Source organism: Littorina saxatilis, linkage group LG15, assembly GCF_037325665.1.
Source record: "Littorina saxatilis isolate snail1 linkage group LG15, US_GU_Lsax_2.0, whole genome shotgun sequence".
In the NCBI taxonomy this organism is placed as follows: domain Eukaryota; kingdom Metazoa; phylum Mollusca; class Gastropoda; order Littorinimorpha; family Littorinidae; genus Littorina; species Littorina saxatilis.
In genome coordinates, this window is record NC_090259.1 from 29,646,555 (window position 1) to 29,662,004 (window position 15,450).

The 15,450-nt window shown below is 47.8% G+C and overlaps 1 protein-coding gene and 1 non-coding gene across 3 annotated transcripts; both read left to right on the forward strand.

The window, feature by feature from the left end:
• Positions 1-723: 723 nt before the first annotated feature.
• Positions 724-7,989, forward strand: LOC138949024 (uncharacterized). Of its 2 annotated transcripts, XM_070320723.1 has the most exons (6): positions 724-801; positions 2,386-3,683; positions 4,134-4,276; positions 4,922-5,264; positions 6,193-7,060; positions 7,112-7,989. In XM_070320723.1, exons 2-5 carry the CDS (start codon positions 2,433-2,435, stop codon positions 7,045-7,047), a joined length of 2,592 nt encoding a protein of 863 aa, XP_070176824.1. In that variant the 5' UTR covers positions 724-801; positions 2,386-2,432; the 3' UTR covers positions 7,048-7,060; positions 7,112-7,989. The 2 variants fall into 2 exon arrangements, with proteins under 2 accessions (XP_070176824.1, XP_070176823.1); XM_070320722.1 differs by having other exon boundaries at positions 6,193-7,989.
• Positions 7,990-12,061: 4,072 nt separating this feature from the next.
• On the forward strand, positions 12,062-12,180 carry LOC138949561 (5S ribosomal RNA). Its single transcript, XR_011450338.1, has one exon. It is a non-coding gene; the product is annotated as a 5S ribosomal RNA (ribosomal RNA).
• Positions 12,181-15,450: the final 3,270 nt, after the last annotated feature.

Below are 15,450 nucleotides of genomic sequence, written 5' to 3' on the forward strand. Positions count from 1 at the left end.
ACGCACACACACACCAGCACACACACACACACTACACAAAACACAACACACACACACGACACATGCACGCACGCACTGCACGCACGCATCATGCACGCACGCGCACACACACCACTGGCACACACTACACTGACTCACACACACACACACTGTCACAACACAACACAAGTAACACACCTTGGCACACACCGTGGCACGCACTGACACACACTCACACACACACTGACACTGTGACACGCACGCACTGACGGACGCGCGCGGCACACATACACACACACCCAATCACACACACATACTTTCGCTCGCTTGCTCTTCGAAAACGCTTCACACCTCTATTATTTTTCATTTCTATGGCTTCTTCTTCTTCTTCTGCGTTCGATGAATTTCTATGGCTTAAAACTTGGTACAACGTGAGAAAATATTGTGAAGGTATTAGAACAGTAAAATATTATAAATGCTTTAGTTTGAGATCGCGCGTGGTTCTGTAGTAATTAGTCAGATTACACTCGGGAAACAAAAAGCTTGGACGGGATAATCGAACCGAAGGCTGCAAATGAGTTGCTTATAAAATATTTCAAAATATATATAGCACTTCAAATAGAGCAATGAACTTATGAATCAATACGGAAGCAAAGATACTACAATTGAACATATATAATATTGACAATAACACTTATTCCGTCTGTTCTTGGTTTGTCTTCTATGTTCCAACTTCCGCTGTCAGACGTTACTTCCGACAAATGGCTGCGTAGATCGGAACGTGCAAGAAGGGAACTGTCAAGAAAGAATTTCAAATCTCAGGTATTTGCCAAACTACTCCCTTTCAACCATCGGTTTCCACTTTGCATATATATATGCGGTTAACACTGGAGACACTTGGTGTGCCTCAGCGATCTTGTTTTTATAGTCGTGTGAATTTGTCATGGTTGGTTGATGGTAAATTGTGATTGTGAAGTTTAGCATTTTCATTGATAATTTCCATTTTGTGTTTCACTTTCTGTTTCAGGTTTGGTTACAAAACTCAGTTGTCTTGGATATCATATTTAAGCTTTGATGAAGTACAAAGCTTCAACCGTGTCAGTTTATATTTTTCTAAAGAAAACATTAAACTTTTAAAGGTACTATGGTTGCATTTCAAGTGTAGCCGTCTTCTGTGTGAAATGTGGCTGTTGTGAGAGTGATTTTAATGCGATCATGTGTTTTCTGTATCTGTGCCTGCAGTTTTTCAGAATGGCAGGTTCAGGCGAGTTCAACGTTGACAGTTTCCGGGACGAGCACGAGAGTAACTCAGAGTGGAGGATGAGGAGGGAGTTTTTATCGACCAACCATGAAGCGTTACCACTGGACCGCCTTATTTGCCTGTCTCGCTGCTTTATTAGCATAGAAGTGTACGGCTGCTCATATCCACCAGAAGTGATGGAGCAGGTGCACCAGCTGAGCGAAAACGTCGATCCTGCGATCATGCAAGAGCAGAAGGAAAGAATGAAACAAAAGTATGATTTGTCTCCTTGGTAAAACTAGTAGATGAAAGGAAGAGAAGAAGAGAAATGTCAACGCTTCTTTTTGATGTCAGCCCAATCTTCTCCTCATCCTCTGCTCTGAGTCTGACTGAAGGACCTTGCTTTCAAAATTATTTAGAGCTGGTGCTAATTTTGCTGCTTGTTTAGCTAACGAAAGTTACATTCTTCCAGCCTTGACAACGCCTGGACTGCATAATTTATAGATTATTCCACTCTCGGGAAAGACAAACTTGTGTTTATTTTTATTTTTCAACTTGTTGCCTCGGTTGTCTTAGATGTTGTTGAGACTGAGAGTTAAAAACTAATGCTCACTTTCATAAAGCAAAAAGAAGATTCTCTGTAGGTCTATTTTTTTGGCCAGCTCCTTCTTTGCAAGATTGTCCTCTGTTAGTGTCAGCTCAGAGCAGAGACAGAGGAATCTTGCTGAGATGGGGCTGGCTTGATTTGTTTAATTTGTTTTTAATATTATATATTGTAGATGAGATAACATAAGTTATACATAATTTCTATAACTGTATGAGTCAAGTAACTGAGTTAAATGAAAATGTGGATTTGTGTTACAGATTTAACAGTTGACAGTACTATTTTTTTTCATCTTACTACTAGTACTACTGCTTGTAATGTAATTTTGTTTTACATTATTTTCACAGAGGTGCTCATGCAGAAAAAAGTATGTTTTTTGTTATTGTTGTTTTTAAAAACAGATAGTTCTTATACAGATTTGGAATTTTGATTAATGATACTGATTAGTTAGTATGTTGTGCAGTTTAAAGTCTTTGATGCGGCCAGTTGTTCATGTATCATGCTGCAGTTTTCAGATTTTTTTCTTTTCTTATTCATTCATGATACACTGTTTTGTTTCCAGAAACTACCTGTAGCCTCGATTAAAACCAGCCCACCATCACTGCCAAGATGAATTTTGTCAAGTCGTCCGAAAGTTACCAGAGTACGGATATTTCTCACGTCCAAGATCAACATGCAAGCAGCAGACAGGGGTTCAGAGGGGGGCAGCGGGGATACAACGGGCCTGCACCCGGGCATCCTAACATGACATTCCAGAATTTTGGCGGACCTCAGGGAGGGTATAACAGACCCCAGGGTCCTTTCAACTCCAGGGGGCATAGACCATCGGGAAGGTTTAGCAATCCCAGCAACTTCAACCAGCAAGCGTTCGGCAACACCCAAAGAATGAACAGGCCTGCGGGGTTTGGTGGCGGTGGTCCACAGCAAAGGTTTAGTAATAACTCCGGGCAGGGGCCAAGCCCATCCCAGTACGGTGGTTTTGTGAAGCCTGAAAAGACAGAAGACCGGTTTGAAGGTGGCGATGGTGAAGGCAGTCAGCCACAACAGTCGAGCGTGGATAGGCCCATGTCTGCCCCGTCGTTGATGCGTCATCCATACAGCGGCCCTCGTTTCCAAGGCGGCCAAGCAAACAGATCCACAGGGAGGTTTGCAAACAATGTTGAGGGAGGAGGTCCTTTGAGAGCAGGAGGGCGGGGCTTCGGGCGAGGGGGAGGAGGGCCTAGATTTGGGGGCGGGACTGGGAGAGACGGCGCGGGGTCAGGCAGTGAGAACTTCAGCAACGTGGAGGCTGCCAACGCTGCAGCGGCGAGAATGACCAGGGATGCAAGGAACCCGCACGCCAAGTGCATCGTCTTGGCAACCAACAGCATCTACCTGACAAAGTTTCAGCGTTTGGCTGGGGAGATTAAGAAACTGAAGAGCAAGCGCCCTAACGCTGTCGATACTGTCCACTCTGCCGCCAACATTGCTCAAGTCAACATTCAGTCAGAGATCGAGTCGGGTCCCATCGTCAGAGGAACGGGCACCTTTTTCTGCTCCGTTCAGTTTGATGGAGTGAACGTGGCGGTGGCTACTGGTCTGAACAAGCGCGCCGCCAAAAACGAAGCCTTTGACGTAGCGCTGCAGAAATTGATGAAACCTTTCCAGCGAATTGTGGAGATTGACGGCAGCACCAAGGAGTTCCAAGCATCGGATTATGATTTTTCAGCGGAGCCTCCGAGGCAGACGGTGATCATGCCTACTTCAATGGTGGTGTCTGACATCAGCGGCAAAGCGGGAGACTCAATGGAAAACGCTATTCAGAGGGAATCCAACGTAGAGGCACTCATGGACATCAGGAAGAAGAGCTATGATGCTAAGGTATTTATCACTTGTTCAATATTTTTCAAGGGTTGGCAGGGTCACAAAGGGAGAGGGGAGTCTGCGTGGGACGGGGAGGGAGGGTTAAGCGGTCCGTTGTGGCCTCAAGTTGAAGTGATTTTATTCAGGGAGACCAGAATAAATTCTTTTGATCTTTGAAATGGACAAACCATTTTTGTTAAATGATTCAACTAATACCGTGAGTGTAATTGTATAAAACAAACGTTATATTTTTGTAAAAATTTTTTTTTTTAAATCAACAGGTTGAATAAGTTCAGATCTGACCCCTTTTGTTCAACACACACATGTATACACACCTGACCTACCCACCTTTCTCACTACTTTTTCTGTCTTCTTTCCCTTATGTATACAGCAAGGGAGTTGGAACTAGCACAGTTTTCCTTCATCCTTTGCCCCTTCATTAACAATGGCTGCTTGTGTGTTGTCAAGGATCTGAATGACTTTATACTGGTGGAGCCTGAGGAACACAACAGCAGCGTGAACGGTGCCAGCATGCTGAGGCGCAGTGCTGACTTCAGCAAGATGCTTCTGGAGTACGACTTTGCTGCTTTTGGCACCGGAGGCTCTGTCAGGTATGAGTTCTTGTGGAGATGACAATTGCCGAATCAAAACATAATTCTTCAGGTTGCACTACTGGCAGTGTGGCTTTTTTCCAATATTTATGCAAAATGGAACCTTAAGTTAAGTCCTGGGTCTGCTTTCAGTGTCTTTGATGACAATTGCTGAATCAGAAAATAATTGTCCAGGCTGCACTGCTTGCAGTGTGGCTTTTTTCCAATATGTATGCAAATTAGAACCTTAAGTTGGGGCCTGGGCCTGCTTTGCGGTATGGGCACAGATGACTCGGCTCACTTTTCACCACGCCACAAGTAGACATAATCTGCTTACATGTTCATGCCTTTTGTAGTGTCGGTTACATACAGAACCTCATGTATTTAACACAACAGTAAAGAAATCTCTTGTTTGTTCAGTATAATCATAACATGACAGATTCTTGCAAAACTTCACAGAACATGAATGTCTGAAAGAGGCAGAGTTCCAGTTTAGCAAGAAAAACCACAATGACATTTCGTCTTTTTCCTTGCTTGTACAGTATTAATGATAACATGGATTCTAGCAAACCTTCAGGGAACATGAAAGTCTGAGAGAGGGAAGAGTTCCAGTTCAGCAACAACAACAAAATGATATCATTTTCGTCTTTTTCCTTGCTTGAACAGATGTATACTGAAGGTGGAAGGGCAGGTGCTGGCGGACGTCAAGGCCTACAGCAAGATGGCCGCCAAGATCGAGGCCTCCCAGAAGGCCGTGGACGTTCTTCGCCAGCATTGCTGGACCATTCTCACCAAGCAGGTCCACGACAGCAACACCCCCGAGATTACCAAGGACGAGATGTTCGCTGACCTTGCCAGTTCCGTCGCCCCCAAGACCAATGCCGCCTCCATGGCCACGCCTATCGCCGACAGCAACCTGGGCAAAAAGCTGCTGCAGAAGATGGGCTGGACGGGCGGAGGGATCGGGAAGGACGGCATGGGGATCGAGGAGCCAGTTACCATGAAACAGGTATGTCTGTTGTGAGGGTGGAGAGGGAGGGAAAGTATGTTAAAAGTGTTACATTGGGGACCCCCCCCCTCCCTTTTAGGACCTAGGAGGAAAGTCTGAGAAAATCAGGTCTTCAAAAGGAGAGCATTTTAAAGGGAAGATCAATTTTTACAGAGGTTATCAACAGGAAATCTGAAGAAGACAAATCTTAAAAGGGGGGTACTTGTGAAATCGGGGGTCTTCCTCTTCAGCGCTTGACGACTTTTGAAATTGGGGCTCGGAAAAGGGGAGTTCCCCTGGTATGTCTGTTATGAAATAGTATGGAGAAGACTGGGGCTTTGCGTGCAAAGGAGTACTGAGTTTTCAGGTGTTGAGCTTTTGTTTATGGAGAACATTTTTTATTTTCAACATGGTTTTTGGCTCACGTAAGTGTAGCCTATGCGATCGTAACTTTGTCTGTCTGTGCGTGCGTATGTGCGTGCGTGCGTGTGTATGTCTGTGGTAGAAACTCTAACATTTGAAGACGTCACATTACATTGACGTCACATTATGACGTAAGAGGGTTAGACGTCACGCGAAGGAAGTACTGAAAGTCTCGGTCATTATTATTTTGAGCGGGCCGAGACTAGTTGGCAGTCGTGTCCCTGTAAGTAGGCTACATGCAGACAGACAGATCTAGATCTAGTGTCTCGCTTTCTTCCACAGTTTCACCTATGCTCTTTCTGTGTGTGTGTGTGTGTGTGTGTGTATGTGTGACGGAGTGATTGAGTTTGTGTTACTGTTTGTCGATTTCTTACGTGAGCCTTGATGGCTTCGCCTCTTGTTTATTTTGTCCTGTGTTCATCAAAATCTGTAAATATTTTGTGAAAATCTGTTGTGGCATCCTTGTTGGATGACTGTAAATCTCTTAACAATATAATAGGTATCTGACTGTTTTCACTGTCAACAGATTATCAACCGAGAGGGACTGGGCCTGGACACCAAGCGAGGCATCACCGGGGATTTCCGTTCACGCATCACCGAGGTTCTCGAAAACTATGCTTCCTCAGAACGTCAGGACGACCTGGTCTTCTCCCCTCATTTCGGCAAGGACGAACGCATCATCATCCACAACGAATGCCGTCGACTCAGCCTCAAGAGCAAGAGCAACGGGACGGCCAGCACGCGGTACCTCATCGTACGGCGAAAGCGCTCTGCCGCTCAGCTTCTGTACCACGTGATGGACTGCGGAGGGGAAACAGCCAGGTACAAAGTGGTACCTCCGGGCCAGCGGAGGTATCCGTGGCGTCCCGTGCTGCCTCCCGGGGCCAACAGCGGTGCAGTATCAGCGTCAAGAAGCCAGGCTGCAGCCTCCACTACATCAAAAGCCGGGCTGCTTGGGTCTCCTCCTTCTATGTCACAAGGTCAAAATCTTCAACCATTGATGGGACAAAATCCACAGTCGTTGATGGGACAAAATCCACAGTCGTTGATGGGACAGAATTCACAAGTACTCCTGGGTCAGGTTATTCACGGGCTGATGGGCCAAAATCAACAGTCGCTCATGGGCCAAAATCTTCCAGGGCTCATGGGCCAAAATCCACAATCACTGATGGAACAGAATCCACAACCATTTATGGAACAAAATCCACAAACATTCATCGGCCAGAACCCAGGAAATCAACAGATGCAGAATCCTTGTGGTCCCTCTGGTTTTGTGGGGAATAATTTCTCTGGGGTGATGGGTTCAAATCCAACTGCTGCAGGCATAGGAAATAATGCTTTCGGACTTCTTGGACAAAATCCGTCTGCTGGCATGATGTGAATCAATGGTGCAGGTTTTTACAGACAAAAATCTTCTGCTGGCATGATGTGAATCAATGGTGCAGGTTTTTACAGACAAAAATCTTCTGCTGGCACGGTGTGAACGTGAAAAAATAGTTTAGATTAGATTTGTATGGACAAAATTCCTCTTTTGCATTAGATATAAAACATTAGTCCATTTGTAACCAAAAAAAAGTAGAAATAACAAGTTTCTGTTTGCATGATGTTAAACAACAACAGTGAAGGTCTTTATGGACAAAATCCTGTACGTGTGTGAAAAGAAAGTGTACGCTTCTACTTTAAAAATATCAACAGGGTGCACGTGGACAAACCATTCTGTTCATTGGTTGAATTTTTTCTTCCTGAAACAGGTCAGTTAGAGCTTTTGGGGCAAATTTCTGTTGCTTTTGAAATTGTAAGGCACTTGAAGACTAGTTACAACTGAATGCAATTTTAGGCATTGTACCACCCCCTTCTGCTCAGTAAACCCGATAGCTGAAAGACTTCATTTTCTTTGGTGCTTAGTAGACGTTGGGACGGCTGAAGCAAGTGGGAATATTATCTCTGTTGTAACTGTGTTAGTGTTTTTGTTGAATATGTAGTACAATTGTGTGTATGGTTGCGGAAGCTTCAGTGAATAACAGAAACAGTTGATTAAAAGTTTTTTGTTTAGTTCTTTTTACTCTGCTTGCTTTGTGTAGCTCACTTTGCCGACCTGACCATGTCGTCTCACATACAACTGAACGCAATTCATCTTGCGTCAGAATTAGTACATGTACAATGTTTCTATTTGATTAGGAGCTTCTCAAGCACAAATCGTTCATACTTTACGTCATCATGTGGCTGGTTGAATTAGGGCTCATTATTGTTTATGGAATCAAATGTACACAGATCCTTTCTTTAGAATGGACTTAATTAATAAATCAATAATTGCCTGTGTTTATCATCATTGTTATGGTTGTGTTGTGCAGTGGATGTGTTGTGGAGTTAACATGGGTTACGTAACCGCCGCTCCGATAAGGGTAGCTCTTGGGGTGATTCAGAATTAAGAACGAGACATTTTGGCCACTAGTAATCCTTTAGCCAAAACCAAAATACAGTTCAGTACCACCAGTTCTTATCGATGTTATCACAAGAAGATAAGTAGTTTTATGACACTGGGTACTGCCGTTAACTATTACTATTAGAAAGAAACAATGTATACCGAGCAACAAAAGAAACACGAAAAAATTCGTCAGTTTGATTGACAAAATCTCCAACAATTATAGAGTTAGAATTATTAAACCACAAAAGTTTGATGAAGGCATGTTTGACCTTGCTTTTGTGTGATTATTTTGATGCTGTGACTGTTTTAACACACAGGACAAGCAGGTTTAACGTTAAACACATAATGCGCGCTCGCAGCACGTGCAAGTAGAGCAGGAGACATCTGATGTGTGAAATGTGTTCACTAATGCATAAGCAACTAAAAGAGACCATGGCACGCTTGCTGCCAGTCTCACTTTTGAAACAGCCAGGATGCCAAGATTGACACCACCAAAACGCCAGCTCGATTTAAAGCTGGGGATGATCCAGAAGCGCTGGCATGTGCTTTAAACGTGCATATGTCAACAGTCTATCACCTTCAGCAATGTTCTGTTGACATTGGAAGCACTGCAGTTATGCAACGCGGTGGATTTTTCGCATTACCCCAAATAAGACGAGATCGCAATTTCCTGCCACAACGTCTTCGAGATCGATTCAATACAGCCACTGACACTACCAGGAACATCATTGGAAGCCACCAGTGTCCGATCAGTGGCCAAAGAGCGTGATGAAGACTGACTGAGCGAGACCTCCAAAACTTCGTTAACGTTAAACCTGCTTGTCCCGCGCGCGAGTTGAAACAGTCGCATCATCAAAATAATCACACAACAGCAAGGTCAAACATGCCTTCCTCAAACTTTTGTGGTTTGATAATTCTAACTCTATAATTGTTCGAGATTTTGTCAATCAAACATAGCAGAATTTTTTCGCGTTTCTTTTGTTGCTCGGTATAGAACACAAATGTTTTTATTTTGATCAAAACACTTGCATGCATCTTTAGCTATCAGCAGTATTCATTGTATTTGGACTCAGGATATATCACGTTTTGACAACACGTACTGAAATTATATGGTATCGATATCTAAATAAGTATAGTAAATAGTATGCAGTAATTTTCTAGGCGGAATTAAAACACACACACACACACACACACACACACACACACACACACACACACACACACACACACACACACACACACAGTCCTGGAAAGACAGTTTATTTTACATCAAAAAGACAAACACATGTTCAGAAAAAAAATAGTTAAAAAATCCAGACGGTGACATATCAAAACAGCAGATGCATCTTTGACACAGCACAGGACCAACACACAAGTTAAAGCTTGACAGAGAAGATGTTTCCTTGAATCGCAACATTCGTTAGTTGAACTAAATAAAACAGATTGGCAGGGTGAATCCTGACTTTTGCAAATGAAGTCCTCAAAGCCAAATTGACAGAGCACAGGCATACAATATCAATTGAGTAATCCTGCTGTGAAATAATAAGCAGAGCAAACTTTTGATTTACTCTCATTTGCAGTGGTAGGATGCAGGGGTTTAATATCACCAATGTGACCTTTACAGACTTTCTTTATTTGGTGTTCTTTACAGACTACAGGGGGGCAATCTGATCCATAAAATAAGTGAAGGTCATAAGAGACTATAAACTCACCAAAATTCAAAGTTGTAGCGTCAAACCCATTAAAGAAAATAAGAATTCCACTTATTTACCTGACCCTAAAATTTGATGCAAATCAATCAAGCTTTCATCGCGTCCCTAGGTCATCAGAACCAGGAAGAATGTGATGTTTTATTTTTTTTTGGTAAGGTGGAACCCCCAGTTTAAGACTCCCTCCTTTTTGAGACCCTGTTTTCACAGATTTTCTGTTCATAAGCTCCGTAAATTTACCCCCATTTTAAGACTCCCTCCTTTTTTAGACATGATTTTCTCAAAATGTTGAAGGTCGTGAATATACGACTGTATACAAGCAACCTAAACGCTGCTGAATCCTAAAACTGTACAAGTGTAACTCGCCTGATTGATCGCTTAGGTAAGACAAAAAGAACTGTTGACTCGGACAAAGCAATCTCTTATTTTGTACAAAACTACATCACAGTACAATAGCAAGATGTTTTTTTTAATTCAAAGGCGGCCTGAAACCACACGTAACTTCAGTCTGCCATTAAGCATTCTGCACAATACAATACAAACTAGGATTGAGGAACATCGGCTGTACACTAGTAACAATGCAATCCCAAAAGGTTGTTGATAAACTGTACATCACTTCTTTATTTCCTCCATACCAAGCACAACGCCAGCCACCCTTCTCTGTTCACATTTTGTTTTTGAAGTTGACTTCACGTTTGGTTACAAGTCGGAACTCAAAGGCTGAACTAAATCGAAAGTCTTCTTTCTTTTTAACAATTCTTCACAAATTACTTTTCACTTTTGACTCTAAATAATAATTCCGACTTCAAAACCGTGACTGAATCTGTCAATCTTCTTTCCTCTAAACGATCATTTTCCACAAGGGGGTGAGGGGACATACATTTACTGACATGTAATAAATAACAAGTGCATAAATACAGGCTGAACATCCTGTGCAATACAGACATACTGTGGGCTAACCACCAAGAAAAAACACTACTGGTTAGTTTCAAATGTTCTCCTGTTACATTCGATACAGATGTCTTGCTTCAACTGACCAGCAAAACACTTCAGACTGTACAAAACAAAGCATACATAAATGTACACTGGTAACATGCATATGGCATATTAAAAAAAATTGCACAATCAAGCTCTGAAAGTGTCGTATTAGGCTGCAGCAAGACAGTGTTCTAGATCATCCAACGTGTAGCAAAGACCTGTACGTGTATGTGTAGATATTGTGTCACCCGTGACTCACTTTTTTCACCCATGTTCCAAATGCATACGTTGTGTCAATATAACACTTACCTCGACAGTACTATTCTTGCACATTATCTATTATAGGCCGAAAAAATTGGACAAAACGCTGAGTGGGTACAATTATCTCCCATAACCATGCGCCACCGTGGATCCCAAGCACTGTCCGAGTGCTTCCCCCTTACAGGATGTAGGTGGCGCGTTCTCTTTCTTTTTTTCGCGCGTGTCAGACCGGCTGTGTTTCTGCTACGCTCCCGGATTATTTTGGACTAAGAGGCTTCTTTTCTGTGTGGACTATCACCTGTTGGATTATTGTGTGTTATTCCACTTCTGGCTTGAGGCTACGTTGTGTTTCCTTCAACTTGTGTCTCCGTTTTTGTGTGGCGGACTCGGCGTGCCTCCCGTCCTACTTCGTGGTGACCGGTCGTCTGCTTCTCGTTTCGCCGCATTCACTTGAGTATTGACCTAAATTTTCTTTGAATTTTGTTAATTCTCGGTCTTTAAGGGTACGTACAGGGCGAGGTAGGATGTCTCGTCCTGTTTTGGGCTCTGGTTCTACGGAACCAGAGTCTGCCGGGGGCAACCCTTCTCCGGGCGCCCAGCGTCATGTTTTACGCACGGAGAAGGGGATCTTTCGGCGCTCCGACTCTCCCTCCCCAAACGCTTTGCGTTTGCGGCGAGGGAGGGCGGAGAAAGCCTGTTTGAGCAAGCTCAATGCGAGCTTGCTCAAACAGGCTGGGCTTGAGCCTGGGACTTCGGGCGGGGCTGCGCCGTCGAAGGTTCGGGGAAGGTCGAGGGGAAAGAAAAAGCTTCTTTCTCCTTCTCCTTCAGTGGAACAAGCTTCCCCCCCTTCGACGCCGTTGTCCGGCCCTCAGTCTCAGGCTTCAGCTCCTCCCGGTTTCAAGCCTGGGGGGAAGGTTTCCTTCTCCTCCCTGGCTCGAATCCGGGGGCAGGTCGATTCCCAACCCTCTTTGGGGGTTGGTGAATCCGATCTAGGGGCTACTGGAGAGACTCAGGTTTTGACAGCCAACGGCCATACCACGTTGTAAACACCGGTTCTCGTCCGACCACCGAAGTTAAGCAACGTCGGGCCCGGTTAGTACTTGGATGGGTGACCGCCTGGGAACACCGGGTGCAGTTGGCATTAAAATCTTCCTTTTCCGGTGCCTCTCCTGTGCCCTCCTCGGTTTCCACCGCTGTGGAAGCCAGGAGGGACACGGGTCCTCCTCTGAACTCCCTCGCTGGGTCGTCTGCTGCTGTTTCGACAGTAGTTTCGGCCTTCTGGGGGGGGAGATCGGAGGAGATGACGGGGTCTCTGAATTCCCTCCCCGCTGGGGTTGGGATGCGAATTGACCCCGTTCAGGGCGGTCCTGTGGGGGCAGGGGTTTCAGGCTTCGTGCCTACGACCACTGCTACTACGGTTCCCTCTGACGTCCGTGTGACTGGTGGCTGTCCCTCTTGATAAGACGCTCCGGCCGACTAGTTACTGGACGTGGAGGTGTTCGACAGAACGTGGTACTTCTGTCGAATGGTCAGGGCGACGGGAACATTGTTTCTGTTGCTCAGACCGACACCTCCGACCGGACCGTCTTGACCCCACGCCATTCCTTAGCGTCTGGTGTTCGGGTGACGGATGGTCCGGACCAAGGGTCCGGAACGTTCCAGGCTTACGGGTCGGGATCGAACCGGACCCACGGGTCCCGACTGGACTTGACCTCCGGGTTTGGTCCGGACGGGACCCATGGTACGGGACCGTACCGGACCTTAGGGTCCGGTGCGGGACAGTACCTCTGGCCCTTGCCGGACCCCCGGACCTACGGGTCCGGATGGTACGGTACGGGACCAGTGGTTCGGTCGGGACCGGACCACCCGACCACCTCTGTTGGTCTGGGTGGTCTGGCACCGAACCGGAACACACCGGACCACCGGACCTACGGGTCCGGATGGTACGGTACCGGACCAGTGGTCCGGTCGGGGCCGGACCACTCGACCACCTCTGTTGGTCCGGGTGGTCTGGCACCGAACCGGACCATGCCGGACCTACGGGTCCGGATGGTACGGTATGTCCACGTCCGACCGAGCCACCCGAACACTTTTGTGGGTACGGATGGTTCGGTACCGAACGGGACCTCCGGATGCTACGGGACCGGACCAAACCTACGGGTTCGGATGGTCCGGTACCGGACCAGTGGTCCGGTCCGAACCGGACCACCCGACCACCTCTGTTGGTCCGGATGGTCTGTCACCGAACCGGACCATACCGGACCTACGGGTCCGGATGGTACGGTAGGTCCACGTCCGGACCGAACCACCCGAACACTTCTGTGGGTACGGATGGTTCGGTGCCGTACGGGACCTCCGGATGGTACGGGACCGGACCACAGGACCGGAACACCGGACCACCCTATCGGATCGGTCCGGACCACCCGACCACCTCTGTTGGTCCGGATGGTCTGGCACCGAACCGGACCTACGGGTCCGGATGGTACGGTATGTCCACGTCCGGACCGAGCCACCCGAACACTTCTGTGGGTACGGGTGGTTCGGTGCCGAACGGGACCTCCGGATGGTACGGGACCGGACCGGACCTACGGGTCCGGATGGTCCGGTACTGGACCGGTGGTCCGGTCCGGACCGGACCACCCGACCAACTCTGTTGGTCCGGATGGTCTGGCACCGGACCACCGGACTTACGGGTCCGGATGGTACGGTGTGTCCACGTCCGGACCGAACCACCCGAACACTTCTGTGGGTACGGATGGTTCGGTGCCGAACGGGACCTCTGGATGGTACGGGACCGGACCGGAACACCGGACCGGACCGGTCCGGACCACCCTACCGGACCGGTCCGGACCACCCGACCACCTCTGTTGGTCCGGATGGTCTGGCACCGAACCGGACCTACGGGTCCGGATGGTACGGTACGTCCACGCCCGGACCGAGCCACCCGAACACTTCTGTGCGTACGGATGGTTCGGTGCCGAACAGGACCTCCGGATGGTACCGGACCTACGGGTCCGGACCTACGGGTCCGGACCTACGGGTCCGGATGGCCCGGTGCCGGACCACCCGACCACCTCTGTTGGTCTGGATGGTCTGGCACCGAACCGGACCATACCGGACCACGGGTCCGGATGGTACGGTATGTCCACGTCCGGACCTAACCACCCGATCACTTCTGTGGGTACGATGGTTCGGTGCCGAACGGGACCTCCGGATGGTCCGGCACCGGACCGGAACACCGGACCACCCTACCGGACCGGATCGGCACCCCCGACCGGACCGGACCGGACCATTTCTTTTCTGATCAGACCCGATGGGTTCCTGTTCAGTCTATAAATGGCGGGGGTTCGTTGGCTGGGCTGACCCAACAGTCGCAGGGTTGTTGTTTTTCTCCCCCTTCGGCTGCTGGAGACGTTTCGTTTTTGGGGCAGGGGTCTTCGCGGCCTCTTGCTTCTGTGGGCGTTTCTTCACAGCCTGCTTCATCGCTTTCGGCTCTTCCCCCTCAAGCTCCCTACACTCCTGCTTTTGAGGAGTTGTCGGGAAGTGAAGAGGAGAGTGAGTCGGAGGACGATAGGGAGGAGGATCAGGGTCGCCCTGAGGTTAACACTGATCCTCTACCCTTGCCGGTTTCTGATGGAACTTCCGAAGCTATGCTTCGTACTTTCCAACAGTACATGACAGACATCACGCGGCGTCTTGACGTCACGGATGCCTCTCTTAAGCGTCTGTCGTCTAGTGTTGACACACAGGACCTGGACCCGGGGTCTGAGGACGAGAGGCAGGAGGCTCGTCCTCGCACAGCTAGAAGGACGTTTGAACAGTTTCAGGACGTCCTTCCCTGAGACGCCCTCTCGTCCTTTGAGTCCGCTTCGGCCCGGGCGCGGGAGGCTCACGCCGCGTCTGCCGGCGGCTCGTTTTATGAACGATCCGTCCGCCGGCAATTCGCGTTCCACCCTAGTCTTAGTGCCACGGTGGAAGCGGCAGCACATCGCCTGAGGAGTACAGATTCACGTGCAAACGCGACCTATGTTCCTCGGGAGGACTCGGGTTCAGTGCCATGCTTTCCTTCGGGAGGCGCACCTCCACTGTTTCCTCGTGTCCAATCTGTTTCGTCCCTCCCTTTTCCCTTTGACTCTCGAACTCTCCCTTTCCAGACTTCGAGTGTTTAGGGTGGGGCTGACGGTGATGTGTTCGTTGGGGAGGTGCCTTCGGTCAAGAAGGTGGAACTGAGCTCTGCTTCGTTCCACAATCTTGAGGCCACCGTTTCTTCCACAGTCGAGGCCCAATCACAGGCCTTGACATGGATGAGCACGCTGTCCACACTGTTGGACCCTCCCGATCGGGCAGAGTCCGATTCCACTCGGGTCCTTGACACGGTTCGAGTGGATCGGGCTTTGCATGCCGTGCGATC

What these genes read in the sequence shown, in the direction of transcription:
- LOC138949024 (XM_070320722.1), top strand. Translation starts at nt 2,433, where the DNA reads ATGAATTTTGTCAAGTCGTCCGAAAGTTACCAGAGTACGGATATTTCT. An exon ending in AGAAGAGCTATGATGCTAAG is followed by an intron (nt 3,684 to 4,133) that starts GTATTTATCACT and finishes TGTGTTGTCAAG; the next exon opens with GATCTGAATGACTTTATACT. An exon ending in AGCCAGTTACCATGAAACAG is followed by an intron (nt 5,265 to 6,192) that starts GTATGTCTGTTG and finishes CACTGTCAACAG; the next exon opens with ATTATCAACCGAGAGGGACT.